The 18,923-nt window shown below is 32.9% G+C and overlaps 1 protein-coding gene across 1 annotated transcript in view; it reads left to right on the forward strand.

Annotated features, from left to right (window-relative positions):
- HAT1 (histone acetyltransferase 1) overlaps window positions 1–18,212 on the forward strand; it is a 75,511-nt gene extending 57,299 nt beyond the window's left edge. The window contains exons 9-11 of the mRNA XM_037849246.1: window positions 9,257–9,408; window positions 12,328–12,444; window positions 17,844–18,212. Coding sequence (XP_037705174.1) covers window positions 9,257–9,408; window positions 12,328–12,444; window positions 17,844–18,011 — 437 coding nt within the window. The 3' untranslated portion in view covers window positions 18,012–18,212. The remainder of the gene's footprint in view (window positions 1–9,256; window positions 9,409–12,327; window positions 12,445–17,843) is intronic.
- Window positions 18,213–18,923: the final 711 nt, after the last annotated feature.

Raw genomic sequence — 18,923 nt, forward strand, 5'->3', positions numbered from 1 at the left:
TATGTGCCATATTGTGCTATCATCACTAACATCCATTACTTTGACTTTTTCATCACCTCAGACAGAAACTCTGTACCCATTAAGCAATAACTTCCCTTTCCCCACCCATCCCTTAACCCCCACCATCGCCACTGGTAACCTGTGATCTACTCTCTGTGTCTATGAAGTTTGCTTATTATAGGTATCTCATATAAACGAGATCATACTATCAAAAAATATTTTAACCTGTTAAAAATATAATATTGTAATTTTATTATAGTTTGCTTAAAGGCACACAAAAAAGGTTACTGAACTAGCAAGAATATAAATAGATTAGTAGGCATACTTTCAGTTTTTCTTTTTTCATCTAGTATAGTGGTTTTGCTGGTCCAGAGTAAATAAAATTAAAGTTTCTTCCAGACTTTGTATTGATCCTATAGCTTAATAAACTGGAGGCAATGCATGTTGTTTTTAAAATGTAGTTCCACATTTATAGAGCTGAATTATCTTTTCATCTGACTTTCCTACTACTGTTAGAAGGGTTTGAAGCTTGAAAGATAAAGAAGTAATTATTAAAGTTAGTTTATATCAAAAGTTATAAGATGTTTAAGTGACACCTTTACTAGCTTAGTGACTTGCAAAATTATAGAAAAAACAGTGCAAACTATTTAACAACTTTTAGCTGAGATGAAAATTTTTTACTTACAGAGCTTGGACTTGGTGCTATATGAAGGGACTTTTGGTGCTTTTAATATGGAGACTTAAGAGTTTACATCAGTAGTCTTTGTCTACTCTAGTGGGTAATGTGCCAGCAGGGGTTGTTTCTATGAAGCCTCTTAACCACTTCTTCTGTCTAGCCCAACCAGTAAAGTCCTTGATACTTAGCACCAATTAGCAGATAAAGAATTTTATTTCTTAAATCTCAGTGAAGAGTCATCAATAATGGTAACCTTTATTCATTACAAACTGAGGTCTTGAAGGAGAAAAGGCCAAACATGCATAAGGACTTCTGAATTTGACAACTGGACATGGGCCTTTGTTTCCAGCATTAACATTTCCTGACATTATGAAACAGTAAAAATGCCTTATCAGCTGTTCTCATTAAGATATTTCATCTAGATTTCCATACTTAGTCCTTTTAAAAAAAATTACAGAATTTTCCACTCTTTAGTCATTCTGGTTCCTTATTTCTCTATTATCTTGTATATATTTTTTAACTTTGTAGATCTTTAGCAGGCTCCGGACCTCCCTTTGCAATCCAGGATATTCTTTATGTTGAGGTGATCTTTTATTTACTTGACATATAGCCATGCATAGTAATAATTAAAACCTAATATTGATAGCCTAAGTGAAATCTTATTTCTAATGGGTAGGTATTGTGATGTAAGTGCCACTCATTTTCTTTTTCTTTTTTAGCACTCAATTTTAAAGTAAAATACTGGAAGGTTATTCTTTATATTATGTAACTTCTTTTCAGCCTTTTAATATTTGTAGCATTCTAATTCATATCAGTTCTGTGACTATAGATAAAATCAATGATTTATTTCCTCCCAAATTATGAAAAAAATTGTGTTTGGGAATAGAAATTGATCTTGAGCTAAAATTTGTATCATTATTATTAATTATTAATAATATGTTAAGAGCTAATTGTATTGTCCCATAAATGTCCCTTGAATGTTACATAGTTTTATAGAATATTATATGTAAATTTCTTATGTGTAGGTGATTTGTGCTATGATCTCATTTCCCTTCTTTAGAGTATTATTTTACTCTCTAATACATTGTGTCAATATGAGAAGGCTTTTTAGAAATGATAGAGGAGCACTTATGTTGTTAAATGATGTATTTAACTTGGCAAAACCTCAATTTTTGACCCTACATGTAACTATAGATTATTCAAGCACTGTTCTAGTTTGCTAATGCTGTGGAATGTGTAACACCAGCAGTGGATTGGCTTTTATAAAAGGGGGTTTATTTGGCCATAAAGTGTCCATCAGCAAAGGGTACTTTCACTGGAGGAAGGCCACTGGCATCCAGAAAAACTCTGTTAACTGGGAAGGCACGTGGCTAGGTTGCATTTCAAAATGGCATTCTCCATAATGTCTCTCAGCTCCAGCTAGTTATGAGCTTCTTCTGTCTGAGCTTATATAGTGCTCCTGTGAACTAAACAAGGCCCACGCTGAATGGGCAGGGCCACGCCTCCATGGAAATTATCCGATCAGATTTATGGGTGGGTTACATCTCCAGGGACACTGAACCAATAGGTTCCAACCCAATCCACACTAATATGTCTGCCCCCACAAGAATCATTAAAGAATATGGCTTTTTTTGGGGGACATAAATATACCAACTGGCACAAGCACATTTCACCTTTAATGTATTACTCACCTTTGTAGCATAGAAACAAAGAATTAGAAGGATTTTGCAAGTTATTGGGTGTCATCATTTTAAATTTTCAGACTGACACTTTTGCTCTTAGTTGAAGAAATTAAGAGATGACTTGGCCCCATATTAAGTTGCAAACAGAATATTATCAATCTATAACACTTTGTTTAAAACCAAGTGGAAATTTATTGCATGGTTTTTTGATTTATATGAAAATTTCAGATAAGAATGTGGCATGGGTTTTTAGATGTTCTCAACTGTAATTCTTTTTCCTTTAAGTTTTTTTTCTAAATTTCTCTTGAGGATATGTAAGTTACTTAAACTTTCACTCATACTAAATTTTATTTTAAATCAATATTGGCAACACAGTTCTTTTTTCTAAGCCAGTTTAGAAAGAGGTAGACTGGGAATAACTGACACTGGATAAGTTTGTGCCTCATCTACTTAAAAAATTTATAAAGAGATGCTTGCTTAACAGCTTGCCACTAATAGAGTTTTTATTAAAACAGCTTTGAGATATGATTCACATACCATAAAATTCACCCACTTTAAGTATACAATTCAGTGATTTTTTTAAGTAAATCTAGTTTTAAACCATCACAACAATCCTGTTTTAGAATATTTCCATCAGTCTAAGAAGATACCTTTTGCCTGTTTGCAATTAGTCACCATCAGTAAGCCCAGCCTCTTAACATTGAGGTCTTTGATCCATTTTGAGTTCATTTTTGTGTATGATAGAGGTAAGTGTTAAGTTCATCTTTTTAAAATGGGGATATTTAGTTGTCCCATCAGCATTTGTTGAAAAGGCTGTCCTTTCCCATTGAATGGCCATGACACCTTTTCTTAAAATCAGTTGACCATAAGTGTAAGATTTTATTTCTGGACTCTCTAATGAGCCATGTATCTATCCATTATGCCAGTACCACACTGTAGCTTTATATTGAGTTTTGAAATCAGAAAGTGAAAAGCCTGCAACTTTGTTTGTCGTTTTCAAAATTGCTTTAGGATCAGCTCATCCAATTCTGCAAAAAAGCCTCCTGAGTTTTGATAGGTATTGCATTAAATCTGTAGGTTAATTTGAAGAGAATTCCAGTCCATTAACATGGCATGTCTCCATTTATTTAGATCTTCTTAAATTTCTCTCAGAGATGTTTTGTATTTTTCAGTGTACAAGTCTTGCATTACTTTTGTTGAATTTATTTGTAAATATTTTACTATTTTTGATACTGTTGTGATTGGGATTGTTTTCTTAATTTCAGTTTTAGATTATCAATTGTTAGTATATAGAAGTAGTTAATTTTGGTTTATTGATTTTGCTTCGAATAACTTTGCTGAACTTATTTATTAGCTATAGTAATTTTTGGAGGATTCTTTAGGGATCACATCTGCAAATAAAGACATTTTTAATTCTTCCTTTCTAATCTGGATGCATGTTATTTCTTTTTCCTGCCTGATTGCTTTACCAAGAGCTGCTAATACATAATGTTGAATAGAAGTGGTGAGAGCAGGCAGCCTGTTCCAGATAATACAGGGGAAGCATTTCAGTCTTTCATCATTACATCTGATGTTAACTAAAGGGTTTTGTAGATGTCCGCTGTCAGGCTGAGGAAGTTCCCTTCTATTCCTGGAGTGCTGAGAGTTTTTATCATGAATGGGTTGGAGTTTGTCAAATGTTTTTTTGTGTCTTTTGAGGTGAGCACGTGGTTTTTGTCCTTTTTTCTGTTAATCGACTGATTTTCTGATGTTAAACCAACCTTTCATTTTTATGATAAATCCACTTGGTCCTGGTATTTAATTCTTTTTATATGTTGCTGGACTTGGTTTGCTAATATTTTATTGAGGGTATTTGCATCTCTATTCATGAGGGATATTGTCCTGCATTTTTCTTATGTCCTTGGTATCAGGGTAATACTGGCCTCACAGAATGAGTTGAGAAGGAATCCCTCTTGTATTCTTTTTTAGAAATTTTGTTTTTACTGTGGTTATATATATATATATATATATAAAACAAAATTTGCCATTTTAATTATTTTTAAGTGTACACATTCAGTGGCATTAATTTCTTCTAAATATTGTGCTACCATCACCACCTTCCTTTACAAAAACTTTGTCATCACCCAGAACAGAAATTTTTTAACCTTTAATCAGTAATTTTCCTGCCCAGCCCCTGGTAATCCATAATCTTTCTGTCTCTGACTGCTTTTTCTAGATATTTCATTAAGTAGAATCATGCAATATTTGTCTTTTTGTGTCTGCCTGTTTCACTTAGCACATTTCCAAGATTCATCCAACTTGTATTATGTATCACAGTCTCCTCTATTTTCTGGAAGAGTTTGTGGAGGATTGGTATTTTATCTCTAAATGATAGAATTGACCCATGATGCCATCTGGACTTGGGTTTTTCTTCATGGGAAGATGTTTAGTTACTAATTCGATGTCCTTGTTTTAGATCAATTCAGATTTTCCATTACTTCTTGAGTCATTTTGGTTAATTTGTGTCTTTCTAGTCTGTCCATTTCATCTAAACTGTTTGATTTGTTGGCATAAGGGTCATAGTATTAGTCCCTTTATAATTTTTAAAGTTCTCTGTAAGGTCAGTCATAATATCCCTTCTTTCATGTCTGATTTTGGTAATTTGTCTTCTCTTTTTTCCTTGGTCAGTCTAGCTATAAAATTTGTCAGTTTATTGATCTTTTCATGAGACTAAATTTTGCTTTATATTAATTTCTCTATTGTTTTTCTGTTTTCTGTTTCATTGATTTCCATTCTAGTTTTATTATTTTCTTCCTTCTCATTGCTTTGGATTTAATTTGCTCTCCATTTTCTTAAGGTACCATCTGGTATCATTTTCTTGCAGCCTAAAGAACTTCATTTAGTGTTTCTTATAAGCCAGGTCTACTAGCAACAGATTTTCTGTTTTTGCTTTTCTGGGTATATCTTTATTTCACCTTCTGTTTTGAAGGTTAGTTTTGCTTGATATAGAATTCTTGGTTGACAAGTTTTTTTTGTTTCAGTACTTTGAATATATTATCTCACTGCCTTCTGTACTCCATGATTTCTGATGAGTTGTTTTCCTTTTGCTGCTTCCAAAATTTCTGTTTATCACTAGCTTTTGGCAGTCTGTCTGTGATGTGTTTAGTATGTATCTCTGTGTTTTTCTTAGTTGGAGTTTGTTGAGCTTCCTGGGTGTATAGATAAAATGCTTTTCATCAAATCGGGAAGTTTTTGGCCATTATTTCTTCAAATATTCTTTTTGCCTCTTTCTTTCTTCTCTCCTCCTGGGACTTCCAATATGGTTATGTTGGTACACTTGAAAGGTTTTCATTTAAGGGAGTGTCAGAGTCCAGTTTACATATTATAAAACAGGAGAGTACAGATAAGGAGAACCAATTAAGAAAGAGATGACTGTAGTAACTGAAGAAAGGTATTGGTGGCAGCAGATAAGAGAAAGAATTATAATGTCCCTCACGTTTCTGGATGTACAACTGTGGATGGTACAGCTACATTAAAAAGGGAAAGACTGAAGAACAGGATAGGGATACAAATCACATTACAGTCTTATGTAATGACTTGTTGCTTTTCTGTATAAGTCTGTATCTTAGTTGTTTTGTTTTACTGTTGGTTTCACCATCTATTCATTGTTAACAGATCATAATTTTGTACCAAACTGAAGCATGATAGAATTTCCATTTTTATTACTTTAATGCCATAGTCATATAACATTTACTTTCAATTACCTGCATATAATGTAATAATTAAGTGCTATATAGAAATATAAAGATATTCAGCACATATTGGTTGAATAAATGACTCAAATCATAAAACATTACCACTATCAGAGTTTTTTTTTAAACTTTCCATTGTATGTATGTACCATATTTTATGTATCCATTTATTAGTTGATGGATATTTGGGTTGTTTCTACTCAGCTGTTACGAATTATGCTGCTATGTACATTCATGTTCATGTGTTTATGCTGACTTATGTTTTCATTTCTCATGAGTATATATGTAGGAGTGAAATTGCTGGGAAATATGGTAACTATGTTTAAACTTTTGAGGAACTGCCAGATGGTTTTCTAAAAGTGGCTGCAGTTTCTCCACATCCTTGACAATGCTTAGAGTTTTTGTTGTTGTTGTTGTTTATTGTGGTAACATATGTACAACACAAAACTTCCCACTTTAACCACTTTCATGGGTACAGTTCAGTGATGTTACATTGACAATATTGTGCTACCATCACCACCATCCATTACCAAAACCTTTTCAGCATTCCAAACAGAAACTCTGTACCCATTAAGGAATAACCCCCCATTTTCCCATATTCCTGCCTAGCCCCAGATAATGTGTTACCTACATTGTCTCTGTGAATTTGCCTATTATAGGAATTTCATGTAAGTGAAATCATACATTATTTGTCCTGTTGTGTCTAACTTATTTCACTCTACGAGATGTTTTCAAGTTTCATCCATTTTGTAGATGTACACAACTTCATTCCTTTTTATGGATGAATAATATTGCAGTGTATATGCATGTAACTCATATTATTTATCCACTCGTCTGTTGATGGGCATGGGTTTTTTCCCACCTTTGGCTGTAGTGAATAATGTTACTATGAATGAGATTGTCCAAGTAGCTGTTCAAGTTCCTGTTTTCAGTTCCTCTAGGTATATGCCTAGAAGTGGAATTACCAGGTTATATGGTAACTTTATGTTTAACTTTCTGAAGAGCCACCAAAATTGTTTTCAGTAGTAGCTATTGTTACTGTGTTTTTGATTCTGGCCATCTTAGTGGGTAGAAATTGGTATCTCATGGTTCTGATTTGCATTTCCCTGATGGCTAGTGATGCTGAGCATCTTTTCATTTGCTTAACATTCATTTGTATATATCCTTGAGAAATCTTTTCAATCCTTTGCCCATTTTTTAATTGATTTGTTTTTTTTCCTTTAATTGAACTGTAAGAAGTTATTTAAAGATATATAATTTGAAAATGTTTTCTCCAATTTACTTTCTTAGTGGTATCATTAAAAGCACAAAAGTTTTTAACTTTGATAAAGTCCAGTTTATCTGGTTTTACTTTTGTTACATATGCTTTTGATTTTATGACTATAAGAAGCCCTGGCTGTTACCCAAGGTCATGAAGATTTACTATTATATTTTCTTCTATAAGTTTAATAGTTTTAGTTCTTAGATTTAGGACTATGATCCATTTTGAGTTAATTTTTGTATATGATGTGAGGAAGCATGTTGTGGGTGGGCGCCAGTTTCTCAATTTCATTCTTTTGCACGTGGATATCAGATTGTCCAAGCACCATTTGTTGAAAAAGCTATTCTTTTCCCCATAGAATTGTCTTGGCACCCTTCTTAAAAATCCACCATAAATATATGGGTGTATTTTTGGACAGTCAATTCAGTTCCATTGATCTTTATGCCTCTCCTTATGCCAGTACCCCATTGTCTTGATTACTGTGGTTTTGTAGTAAGTTTTGGAATCAGGAAATGGGAGTCCTCTAACTTTTGTTGTTCTTTTTCAAGACTCTTAGCTATTCTGGGTCCCTTGCATTTACATGTAAATTTTTGAATGAGCTTGTCAATTTCTGCAAAAAGAAGCAGCTGGGATTTTGATACAGATTGCATTGAATCAATTTGGAGAATATTGATATCTTAATAGTATTAAGTCTCATGATCCATGTACTAGGACTTTTATGCATTTTTTAATTGTGAACTTTAACATATTTAAAAACAGTGATAACTTTCAAAGTACGATTTAACAAGTTAAGTCAGACTTTTAACATTCTTTATTTCAGCCCGTATACTAAATAGAAAACTGGGCTCAGAGAAGTGAGATGACTTTCCCAAGGTTATACAGCTATGAAATGACAACTGGGACTCATTTTCTCTGATTATGCAGTATTCTTTCTACCTACCATGCTTTGATGCTTTCTTTGGCCACTAGTTAGTCTAATGTAGATCACATAGACAAACATAAAGGGAGATCTGTGGTATTCTGAAGCAATGAAGAAAAGACGAAAATCATTTTTCCATTTTATTCACTAATTTAAAAGGCTTGTAACATGCCAGTCAAAAAGCTTAAATTTGAAAGGGGCCACTCGTATTTTTCTTTAACTCGTTTTTATTGAGATATATTCACATACCATGCGGTCATACAAAGCGTACATTCAGTTGTTCACAGTACCATTATATAGTTGTGCATTCATCACCAAAATTAAATTTTGAACATTTTCATTACCACACACACAAAAATAATAAGAATAAAAATTAAAGTGAAAAAGAACAATTAAAGTAAAAAAGAACAGTGGGTGCCTTTTTTTTTTTTTTTTTCTTTTTTTTTTTTGCCCCCATTTTTCTACTCATTCATCCATATACTGGACAAAGGGGAGTGTGGTCCATATGGCTTTCCCAATCACATTGTCACCTCTCATAAGCTACATTTTTATACAATCATCTTCAAGATGCATGGGTTCTGGGTTGTAGTTTGATAGTTTCAGGTATTTACTGCTAGCTATTCCAATTCATTAGAACCTAAAAAGGGTTGTCTATATTATGTATAAGAGTTCCCACCAGAGTGACCTCTCGGTTCCTTTTGGAATCTCTCAGCCACTGAAGCTTATTTCATTTTGAAAGGGGCCACTCTTAATGTCACATATTACAGAAATGTATTTGCAAAAGGATAGCACCTACAATTTTAGTTAGTAAAAATAATAGTTCTGTCATTTGATTTATAAGGAATAATCCTTTTACAGTGCAACTTTGTGTGTGGATTCTTATTTTAAGAATATTTGCCTTTCTAGTCGAGCACGTATATTGACATTGCAAAGGATGAAGAAATTATGTTGAGTAAGAGAAATGTTATTCTGGCTTTATTTCTTTAGCGGAAGATCCATCCAAAAGCTATGTGAAATTAAGAGACTTTGTGCTTGTGAAGCTTTGTCAAGACTTGCCCTGTTTTTCCCGGGAAAAGTTAATGCAAGGATTCAATGACGAAATGGCAATAGAGGCACAACACAAGTTCAAAATAAATAAGGTATTTTTATTTTGTAGAAGAAAAAGAGATTTAAATTTTGAAGTTTAATAGCTTAATTAAAACATTGTAAATGCATTGAGAATACCTGTGTGAGAGGCAGTAGTAAAGAATAAAAGCTCTGAAGCCAGATTGTTTGAGTTCAAATCTTGCTCTACCACATACTCTGTGACTTGGGGCAATTTGCCTCTCTCTGCCTCAATTTCCTCACCCATAGAATGGGCAAATAATATATTACATGGATATACTAAGTATAATGACCAGGACAGAGATGGCTAGTAGGATTTATTTTTGCTTTAAAAAGGGGTTTATCTAAACTGGTAAAGTAGTTATATTGTACCTACCTGAAGACAGTATTGGTGGGGAGAGGGGTTGGAGTAAAACACATAACTTTGACTTTATATACTTCAATATGTTTTTTTATTATAATGTGGTAAATATCTTAAGATAGGTACAGAAAAGGTCATATGGGATTTCTGAGGAGGGAGTTTATTACATTTATATAAGCAGGTGAATCAGAAAGTATTTCATGGACAAAATGGTATTTGATCTAAGGCTTAAAGAATGGGTAGAATTTGGATTGTTAAGGTAGGTGGAATGAACGGTGTTCAGTAAAAAGGACTAGAATATGATGCTATTGATGACCACCTCTCCCTTGGCTTCTGAGACACTACATTTCCTGGTTTTTCACCTACCACTGTGACCGTCTTGGGATTCTTTCACTGGCTTCTACTCTTCTGTGTGGCCCTTAAATGTAACTCTTCCCTAAGGTTCTTGAATCAATCCTCATTTCCTCTCATTTTACTTATTCTATTTGGGAGATTCATCTAAATCTCTAATTAGTATTTTCCTCCTAAACTCTAAACCTGTAAACCCAAAAGTTTGTTAGTCATCTCCAACAGACAACTCAATTTGAACTGAAACTTTCCATATTCTCCTATGTTAAAATACTTTAATGGTTTCCTGGCTTTAAGATAAAAGTCTTTATATTTTATGAGCAATTTATATCTCCAGACTGTATTAAGTTTATTAATGAGAATTTATTTAATTAGCTCAGCTTTTAAAAGAAAGGGAACATGATAGAAAGGATCACTTTTCTTTTTTTTTTAAATAATGCATTCTTTTTTAAAGGAATTTAAACTCCTTAGTAGTCAAACTCCAGGGCCCATCATAATCTGTACCCTGCCTTCTTCACTGGCCTCAACTTCCACTACTTTTCTACAGGCTCTGGCTTTACTGAACCTCTTGCCACATAATTTTTCTTACTTCTGTGTCACTTTATATATACTATTCCCTTTGCCCAGAATGCCCTCTTCAAGTTGTCCCCCCCTCCCCCCATCACCTAGCCAAATAGTACACATTTTTTCAGGCTCAACTCAGGTGTCCTTTCCAGGCAATTTAAATATCATCCGCCAACCTAAACATACTCCTCAAATAAATGAAACAACACAGAAAAACTAGGGGTTACTCCTTTGACTTCAGTGACACTAAAATTTCCTGATTCTCCTGATATCTCTGGCCATTTTTCCCTGTCCACTGTGTGCCCTGTAACTGTTCACTATATTTCAGGGTTCTGACCTTTCTCTTATCACTGTGTATACTTTCCCTGGGTGCTCTTAACCAATCCTCTGGTTTTAATTTTACCTGTATACGGATACTGTTTAAATCCTCACCCTAGCCTTGAATTTTCCTTTGAATTTCTGATGTATGTATTCTGCTGCCTCCTAAATCTCCCTCAGGCTGTGAAAACTCACCATCCTCCCACACTCACCTCCACAACCAATCTTTCCTCATATATTTCTAGAATCTTTTTCCCTTAGTGTTCTTACTTACGCTACCTCTTTCATGTCCTCATCATTTTTGTCTAATTTAGAACCTCACCTTCTTAATTGGTCTCCCTTGCCCTTTTATTTGCTCCCATTTTTATGTAGCTGAAAGAATGCTTTACTTAGAACTCAAATTTGGGTATGTCACTCACTCTCCCATTTAAAACCTGTCACCTACTAGATAAAAGTCCAGCTCTTTAACTTAGTATGTAAGACTCTCCACTATCTTGCTCCATCCTTAGTTTCTTCCTTGTTTTGTGCTCCAGCAATGCCAGGCTGCTTCTCTTCTATACAAATACACATACACACACACAGGCACACAGTGCTCTCCCCTCCTTATGAAATGGCACACTCCCCTCTCTTTAAGACTCAGCCTAACAATAAAAGCTGTATTGTCCATGGAATAGTCTTCTAACATCTCTCCCATTCCCAGGTTATGCTACCATAATACCCTTTGCGTATTTCTGTCATTGACCATATCTCAATAATTTCTTTTTTATTTGCTGTATATAATGTTTCTTATTTGGTATCTTGGTTATTTCCCATAATGCCACTCCTAGGTGATATCTTCCTTTCATTTGTCATTTTGAGAGCAATCTTATATTACAAAATCTTCCAGTATCCACCTGTTGGGTCTTGGGGATATTACTCAGAACTGTCAGAATTCCTGGCATGCACAGTGATGGCAAGCAGGTTCTACTGCAGTAATTTTCAATTTATTATTGTATGAAACACCTGTATTCAAGGGCTTTGACTATAAAATACAATCATCCAAATAAAAACCAGATCAAATCTCTGGATATGGTGATTAGATCCCCCCCGCCCCCCTTTTTAGTCTGTCCCTTACAGCTCCCACCCCTCTATGGTTCTACTCACCTACTCTGGATGTGGCTCTGAACACCTAAATAATTTGTATTACCCACTAGACTGCTAACTCTTTGAGGGCAGAAACTATCTTTTTTAGCTTTTCCTCTGGTACCTAGCACAGTTCCTGGTATATGAATAGCAGGTATTTAATGTATCCTATGTTCTTATGGAAAAATGTCACTTTTTTAATTTGAAAATATTCACATTTTTCTTCTGTTTCATTTATCAGCAACATGCTAGACGAGTTTATGAAATTCTTCGACTATTAGTAACTGACATGAGTGATGCTGAACAATACAAAAGCTATAGACTGGATATTAAAAGAAGACTAATAAGTCCATATAAGGTAGGACTATAAAGAATCTTAAATGCTGTATTTTTATCACTGTTTGAAATGGGGAAGAAAGCCCAGCAGATGCCAGTGTATGGGAGTCCAAATCATTTTGCTTAAATGATCTTTTATGAAAATGAAAATACTCTGCCAGTTGGTTAGTAAGAATTCTCACTGTCATAATTTTCCAACTTAAGCTTTAAATATGTTTTCATTCATTTAAATACTAATCCTGAGGACAGTCTACCTGTATTTAGTTTTTTCTTTCGTGTGCATCTTTTTAAAATCTGACTACCCAGACTCTTCCCCCAACAAATTATCTTGTTAATATTCTTTCTTCTTGTCTTTTTTTCCCCCCTCATCTTCCATATTTTCCTCTTTCTCTTTTAACTCAAAAATTTTCCCTATAACCTCAAGTTTGGTTTCATCATCATTTGGCCATTGTTGGGCTGGATATTGTCCATGCCGATTTATGTGAATGAGGAGTTTCTGTGATAGCTGCAGCTGGGCAGTGAGCTGGTGGAAGATAATATTGCTAATTTGTTCAACAGATAATTATTGAGCACCTGCCATATGGTTACTACATTTATATACACTATACTGATAGACTTTACACAGCAGATTTCTGGGAACATAAATGACCAAAGCGAATCTGTCTTAAAATTTAAGGAGAAAATAAATTAAAGGAAGTAACTGAGTTATTAACATATTTACCATGAATTCTCCTTTGTTAGAGGCATTCTTTTGAATGTTAATGGTTTATTGGGTGGCATTTCTTCTTGTCAAATCCCACCTATTTCCCCTGGTAATCTTGTTACTTTGCAGGGTAACCATATTTCCTAATTGATCATTATAATTCCATTAAATTATATCACATTCTGAATATAAAACTAATTATTTGCCTATGACTAAATCATTTTATCTTGAAACATGTTTCTTTATACCATCATTTCATTAAGCAGTTTACTGGATTGATTTTCTTTCTTATGGATCACCATCTGTATATAACAACTTGTAATAAATTCTAATGTCTCTCCTCTCAAAACTTCTCCAAATAGCGTTTTATTCTTTGATGTTTATCAATTCAGAGTCATTGGAAAATAGGTCAAAGTGGTACTTTTCCAAAGGTTTTGATCTTTAAATAATATTTAGCCTGTTAATTAGAAAATTTCTTTGTGTTGAAATTTAGGAATATAGAACAATATAAATAGATGTTATTGCAGCAACTTTTTAAAGTTAAAACTGTTTTAATAAAGTAAAATGATTGATTTATGTATCAGGTATTTATGAAACTTTTTATACAGGCAGATACAGCAAATAAGAGGCAATAAATTGTGGGTATAAATAGAAGCCATGAAGTTATACCAAATAACTTCGTGTAGTTTGTAAAAGTAATTCTTTATACTCTTAAAGAATAATGATTTTTTTATATTATTATTAAGTATCCTCACCTGTTCAGCAAGTTTACCTATCTGAAAGACACCTGAAAATTGGTTATTAAACTCTTCATTCCGTTTCCTAACAACCAAAATGGGTACCACCTTTCCTTGCACTAAAGCTCATACAGAAATTACAAATTCTTCAGATCCTTGCTCAAAATCTATTTATATTAACACCCATTCTAGTAAGTTTAGTTATACATTATTCTGTGCCAGTGAGATAGAACCCCCCACTTTGGGTTAATATTCATAATGCTAGGGAGTAGGTTTGGGAAAGCCTAGAAATGAGTTAAATTTAAAATTTTAAAATGTATTTGCCAAGTTCTAAAGGAATGGAAGGAGCAATAAGATTTCCTCATTGAATATAAGTAAATGACTGTGTATAATTTGAAATTTTACGCTGATACTCATATTCTTTGTTGTGTTACTACACAACTCTCAAATACAAAATTATGTTACTATTAGTACTTATTGTTGTTTAGAATTTGTTTTGGGTCTTTAAAATGTATGCCTACTGGGGAAAATTTGTAATATAAAATTTACATTTTTACTTTAATACATTTTATGAAAAGAAATTATATAATTTTGATTGTCACTAAATTATTACTAAGGTATAAAATAATTTATTGATAGCAAAGTCTACAATTCTGTACTGCATTGATTGAGGGCTTAGGTTTACAAATCAGCTAAAACAAACATACTCTCCCTCTAAGGAGCTATTTCAGTAAAAACTGGTAGCACTTGTATGTTAAAAAGTTCTTTATCATTTGTATCAGTGCCAGGAAGGGAGAAAATAGTGTGTATTAATTAGAATCATAAAAAAGCACAAAAGGAGACTGCATATCTAGCACAGAAGCCATTTTCAGGTAGAAAAGTTGTAAATCTGAACAGTTTGTCTAAAGAAAAGTTGATGCAGCTGTTTGGAATTGTTTCATAGGTATATTTTAATTCATAATTGAAATACAGATATAACATTTAGAATCCATGTTATAGTATCATTGGATTTGGAATCAGGAAATCCAGTTTTGAGGTCTGATTCTACCGTTTACAAATTGTGTGAACGTCAACAACTTACTAACATCTGTATTTTGGACTTCTGTAAAATGGAAATGATGATACTATTTATTATCTCAAGGGGTATATATGAATTAAATAAGCCCTTTGCTGACTACTATATATTATATAACCTTATTTCCTGAATACAGTACAATTTGCTAGGCCCAATGCTAAGCACATTACATATTTTATTTAATCCACACTGTAATTTTATGAAATAGGTATTATGAAGAAACACTGCTTCAAACCTCTAGGTCTCATGGACTTCAAAGCTCATGTTTTTTCCTCCTCATTTTGCCTCCATAGTGAGGAACTGAATGGGAAGAAAATATATTACATTGTGTATGTTTTTAAAGATGTCTTGTGAGAAGTCTTTGGAATTCATATGCCTCAACATCATCCTCTTAAAATTCTTACAAAAGAACCTTATCTCTATACTTGACAAAAGGGAAGAGTTCCAGCAGATGGACATCAAGGAGACCTTAGAGGTGGTGGCATTTTTGAGATTATATTTGTAAGCCCTCTTGGAACCTGTATAAACTAGACAAGAAGAAAGGGTTATTACTTTCTGGAAGTCAAACGTAAATATAAATAAGTTATATTGGTATTAATACCATCTTTAATTAGTCTGCATTTATTGAACATTATTAACAGACCTAATCTATGAATTAAGTTTTTTTATTTGTTAGTTTTGGAGGGGAATTATTCTGAAGCCTATAGAATGTCTTTAGAAAGTCCAGTGTGGTTGCCAGCCATTCCAGTCTTAACAAGTTCTACTTTTCAATATTTATTTATACTCCCAGTTGTATGCTACGTTTCCTGGATAGAGGTGTTACCCAAATTATTTTTTCCCCAGTTCTTTTTCTAATAGATCCTTAAAAATTAATTTGTAACATATCATACCTACACAAAGTGAATTATATACAGTATGAGGAATATTAAATGTTAATAAAAAAATACTTCAAATTAGTCACTTCTTAAATGCTCGTGAGGAACTTACATAGTTTTATTTTTTTTCCAATAAAGCTATTACATGTATTTTTTTTTAGATATAGAGCTCTTAAATTTAATTCATAGATTTACTGCCATGCCAATAAAAATTACAATAGAGATTAATTCTGACATATATCTGAAAAAAATTAATAATGAAGTAATTGAAGGTGGTAAAAGAAGGTAAGATAAATTGGGGATATAAGCTTTCCTAGAGAGAGCTTTAAAAATACCATAATAATTTTAAAACAGTATGTTTCTGGTACATGATCATTCTATAAGTTATTTGGAATAGTATTGTTAGTCTAGAAATATTTCAGTATTTAATATGATTGGAGGCATTTCAAGCAACAGGATAGATTATTAATAAATGTTAGCAATTTAGAAAAATAGCTTATATGCCTATCATACACTATAATGAGTTCCTCATGAATTAACCCTTTAGTTCCTGGACTGTTTGCTTAAGTTAGATGCTCTGTTATATGACAATCATCACGTGATTGAAGCATGAGGAATATACTTTTTTTCCAGGCTTAGAAACAGTAGGTTTGAAATTTCATCAGTTCTTTAGAACTAATAACCAAAGTGTGGGCTGTAGATCAGGATTATTAGCATCAACTGAAAGCTTATTAGAAATGCAGAATCCCAGGCCCCACCCCCAAACCTACTGAACCAGAATCTGCATTTTAACAAGGTCCCCAGGTGATCTGTATATACATTCAACTTTGAGAAGCACTCCTTTAGAGACTACTTTTATTAATAAAGTTAATTTTTTTTTTCTTTCAGATGGCAACTTCATTTGCTTGGCCCCTCTAATTTAGAACCAGGATCAGCCTAAATTTTTTGTAACATCTTATCTGATAGCTTATGTCAGTCAATAGAGGCTCATCTCCAATACTTTGTTACTTCATTTTAGAAGTGTTTGTGAAACTATAATTTGAGCTTAATTTTAGCTTTTTAACTAATAATCATGACACATTTGCCTCATATTCCAAAACTATTAGAATCCTTTTTAAGGAATAATAATAATTAGTTTTTAGAATGGGTTTCAGGTATTGTATTTAGGTGGTGGTTGGGTGTTTGTTGTTGTTTTAACTGTCTTTTGAGAGGCAGGTTGGCATAGGGGCTAAGAATACAGGGTCCCAGCTGAATTGTTAGGGTTTGAAACTTGGCTTCTCAGCTTACTAACCCTATGTCCTTGGACAAGTTATTTAACTCCTCTGTCCCTTTTTTTCTCCATCTATAAATTGAAGAAAATTATAGTACCCATCTTATAGGGTTGTTGTTAGGATAATATGAATTTTAATATATGTGATTTTCAATCTTCATTTAAAGTTAGCTATTATATGCTCTAATAAAAGAGAGAATTGATATGACAGTCTAGAACAGTTAATCAAAAAGTATGATAATTTTTTTTTCATTTGTCTCTTGAAACTTTTCCAGCAGTTTAGGTTGAAATTAATATGTGGTCTACAAATACATATTTGGGAAGGGGGACCTAGAAATGAGCATAATGGCAGGAAAAAGCTAGCTTGGAATTTAAAAATTAAAATATGTAGTTCATTAAATTATTGAATAGTGAAATGAAGACTAACAGTACTTAATATTAGTCTTCCTTCAGTTACTTTATTAAAGAAACATTTGAATGTCTGTATTGGCCAGAGTTTTTTATTATGCTTTGGAGGGGGCTGTTAGTTACATATCTATATTTAACATCAGTTGACACAATTGCCAGGTCTTCTGATTAACTCTTTTTACACGGTTTGCAATCATGGTTTAACTTTAGTTTTTCTTAAGAAATAAACTGTATGGGACAAATTTGGGCATATTCTTACTGCTATTATTTTTAACATTGGAGACAAAGTTGTAAGAATACAAAGAAATACCTACACTTTCTTAGTCTAACAAATAATTGTGTTTATTGCTTAGAAGAAGCAGAGAGATCTTGCCAAGATGAGAAAATGTCTCAGACCAGAAGAGCTGACAAACCAGATGAACCAAATAGAAATAAGCATGCAGCATGAACAGCTGGAAGAAAGCTTTCAGGAACTTGTGGAAGATTACCGACGTGTTATTGAACGACTTGCTCAAGAGTAAAACCTTGTAACATTTTATTTACGTTAAAAGTTATCTATCTTTAGTTGAATATTTTCTTTTGGAGAGATTGTATATTTTAAAATACTGTTTAGTCTATGAGCATATATTACATTAAAAAAAAAGAGATATAACTTCTGAAATACCACTGCAGTTGCTTCCCTTCTTAAACAGTATAATAAATGCTTAGTTGCAATATGTTAATGTGTAGTGATATGATTCTTAAATATTAATGATAACCTTTTTCAGTTTTGTTAAAAACTTTAGGTTTTAAGCTTTTATTATCATTCCTCCCACACACTGTGTCTAAGATTTATATTCTGGTACCTTTGAAACACATTTCTTCAAGGTCTTCCTACTAATTTTGTTTTTCCTATAGGCTTTTCCTAAATAAGAAATTTCTCTTGTATAGGTTTGTTTTGTTTTGTTGTACAGAAACTCCTATTAAGTGCTTTGTGGGGTTTGGATGGATAAGAGAAGGGAAACTAGATATAGGCTAAAACCTGAATGTTTGGAATCAAATACTAACTGAAGATAATTTTGAAGTTGGCATAAACATGTTATAAATAATAATGATGTAAGATAAGAAATAGAAATCAGTTTATAAAAATCCAATTTACATACCATTGTTGAAATATATCTAGGATAAAATGAGATGCTATCTACTATAATTTGTTATAAGGTTATTGAGGTATTGAAGTCCAACAAGGAAAAATGAAAGTAATGATAAATTGCTTAATATAATCTCATTCTATTTTTAATGAAGTAAAGTGTAAGTAAATTAATTGCTTGATACAGAATCATTAAAATGTTTATAACATGTGGTGGTAAACCAGATATTATATAACATCTAAAACAGGCTGTAAGTTGAACCTTACTTTTTGATTTGTTCACTGCTGAGAGCAAAATCCCAAC

This window comes from Choloepus didactylus, chromosome 9 (genome assembly GCF_015220235.1).
Source record: "Choloepus didactylus isolate mChoDid1 chromosome 9, mChoDid1.pri, whole genome shotgun sequence".
NCBI lineage: Eukaryota > Metazoa > Chordata > Mammalia > Pilosa > Megalonychidae > Choloepus > Choloepus didactylus.